A 2,699-nucleotide genomic window follows, 5' to 3' on the forward strand; every position below is an offset into this window, starting at 1 on the left:
CTGATTAGGAACAAGGAGGACAGGAGGAGGATTTTTCTTTATAGCAGGAAACAGACGTTTAATTATAAAACATGATTTATTTGATGTTAATCTGTATTAGTTTAGTGTTTTTTGTAAATATATTTGACAGTTTTGTAGGAATGAACACGTTTGTAATGTTTGTTCAAAATAAACCTGCTTCTTATGACTTCTTATGTTTTGAATAAAATATTATCAGTAAAAACCTCAAATCATGTCCTTTCTAAGAATTAGAACTCTCTTGTAGATATAAAGGATAACATTTAGAAAATGCAATTATGCCACTATCAAAAAAACTTCCTGTCAGTCACTGAAAATAATTTATTTACCACATTTTAAAGATAGATTATTATCTGGGCCCTTAAGTGTTAATGTTCCTGAACGGGACTGTCTGACCTTCAGTGTATGTGAGACAGAGGAGAGGAGCTCCATGTGAGTCCAGCAGGACCTGTACAGCAGCTGATTCTGTCTGGATTTGAGTTTACAAACTACTCTGGTTACTGTTTTCAAAGTTAAGGGACATTACAGCTGCGCTGCTGATCAGTGATATTTATAGAACATGAACGGACTGGCAGGTCCCTGGTCGCACGCGGGGTCTGTAGTGGTGATTCTACATTATTGATAAGGTAACCATGCTGTGGCTTCACCTGTCGCATTTTCTTTTAAAGAAAGAAAAAGTAGCTTGCAAAGCTGTCACATCAGTGCTACGTGATTAAAAGCTGAGTTTTCATCGCGCGCACACACACGTCTTCATATCTTTGTGAGGACCACACACAGTGCTCAGCCTCGCTCTGCACCGTCTTTTTCCCCAAGTTTGGCAAGAGGTGAATGTGGAGGGACGCAAAAAGTAGCTCTCGACTTGATCTGGACTTATTTAAATAAAAAAGACTACGTGCTGTGAAATTCTTAGAGGGGTGGGCCGTCTCGTTGGCGGGGGGCCCCACCCCACCTGTATAATGGTAGGGGAAACACTGGTGTTGTCTCTATTACCACTGATGGGACACCTTCAATGACAGGGTGAGAAAAAGGAACAGTTTGTCGACTAAAAGAGGACCACCCAGACTTATCATCATATCCCTGTATTATCCAGCTGTGTTCTCTGCTCATCACTCTCAGAGGAGGTAGTGAACACAGTCACTAAACTTAACTTTCTCCGTGCTTCTTCATCTCTTCAGCACCGCCTGCTTCGTGAGGTTTTAAAACAAGTGAATGCAGAGACCATGACTTGCTCCTGTACTCCAGTGTTAGATGACTAAGCAAAGACCGAGTGCTGGCACGACATGAAATCAAACAGTTTTTGTCACATCAACAAAGTCACAAGGCCAGTGAGTTGTTGCAGTTTGTGGAGGACAAGAAGAACATGGAGAACATCAGTTTTCTTGCTGACATCACAGCACGAGGTGTGCTGTAATGACCTCAGCTTGAGATTACAAAAAAAGAGCAGTGACTTGATAACAGACGTCAAGTCTTTGCAGAGAAAACTCGACGTTCTGAAACAGGATCTCCAGCAGGACTGGACACATTTTCCCTCACTAAAGGAAATCCAGGGTGCTGCTAACATGACATCACATGCTGCTTTTGTACAAAAACTGATTGAAAACTTCAAAAATCACTTTGATGTCTTTGTTAATCCAAATACTGTTTTATGTTTAAATATCATAAAGATCCTCGCTGTAGTTGGTGTTTAACTATTGTCAACAAATGTTTTACAAGAACACATATTTACCTTACGTCATATTTTTAAATTTCCTGTCAACTTGAAGATTTTTGAATAGAACCATGGTGGGAGGTGGTGGGCTGAGGCCCTCCCAGCAGGTTTGTCTGGTTTTGTTGGGGAAAGCCTGATGTCGAGTAGAGAACTAGTATTAAATCTAACTACAGAATGATTGTGTTGTGGTTCAGGACCCTGCTCAGACTGTGGGGAGCTCCAGCTGTATCACTCAGATGGAGTGTACTGGTCCTAACGGGGACGACTTGTACATCAGCTGCACCATGCCCTCCATCGAGCTGGGAACTGTGGGAGGAGGCACCAACCTGCCCCCCCAGCAGGCCTGTTTACAGGTATCTTCATTTATTGATTTCATTAAGCACATTGTTCAGTCACTGGATCATTTACAGGTTTTATTGGTTTCTTGCTCACCGTTAAACAAACCATCAACATTTCGTATCTGTACTGGAAGTTCAGCTTCAAACCAGTTTAGGTTCTGTATCAGTGAGGTACTGTGTTTCCACATGTTCCTGTGGAAACACAGTAGGAAGCTGCTGAAACTGTTGGAACAACTGAATTTTAGCTAAATTGTTAACATTTAAAGGCACAGTGTGTAGGATTTGTTGTTTTCAACAAATTCCTCCTCCCTGGTCCTCCCCCCACCCCCACCCCCGCTTCCAAACGCAAAGGAGTTGCTACAGTGTCTCTCAGGTGTCAAAAACCTTTGATAATTCAACCGCGATGTCTACCAGCAGCTTCAGGGCTAGTGATGTTTCAAGTGGTAAGATTATGAGCTTTAATAAGTAAAATTATCCCAGCTACAATGACAGACAACAAATATTACATTTATAGTATTACAACTAAAACCCGTGAGAGAGAAACAAGAGAAGAACCCGTCCAGAGGACCTATACAATTTTTTTCTTTTTTACAACTAAAACCCGTGAGAGAGAAACAAGAGAAGAACCCGTCCAG

At 41.6% G+C, this 2,699-nt stretch overlaps 2 protein-coding genes across 2 annotated transcripts in view; both read left to right on the forward strand.

Moving 5' to 3' along the window:
* LOC106536933 (3-hydroxy-3-methylglutaryl-coenzyme A reductase) overlaps positions 1-2,079 on the forward strand; it is a gene marked incomplete at its 3' end in the record, with an annotated part of 18,027 nt that extends 15,948 nt beyond the window's left edge. Inside the window, 1 exon segment of the mRNA XM_014034295.1 lies at positions 1,921-2,079. Within this exon segment, the coding sequence (XP_013889749.1) occupies positions 1,921-2,079 (159 nt within the window).
* The window catches only part of LOC106536934 (3-hydroxy-3-methylglutaryl-coenzyme A reductase), a gene marked incomplete at its 3' end in the record, with an annotated part of 13,736 nt that overhangs the window by 8,487 nt on the left and 2,550 nt on the right, over positions 1-2,699 (forward strand).

The sequence above is a fragment of the Austrofundulus limnaeus genome, unplaced genomic scaffold, assembly GCF_001266775.1.
Source record: "Austrofundulus limnaeus strain Quisiro unplaced genomic scaffold, Austrofundulus_limnaeus-1.0 Scaffold2040, whole genome shotgun sequence".
Lineage (NCBI taxonomy): Eukaryota > Metazoa > Chordata > Actinopteri > Cyprinodontiformes > Rivulidae > Austrofundulus > Austrofundulus limnaeus.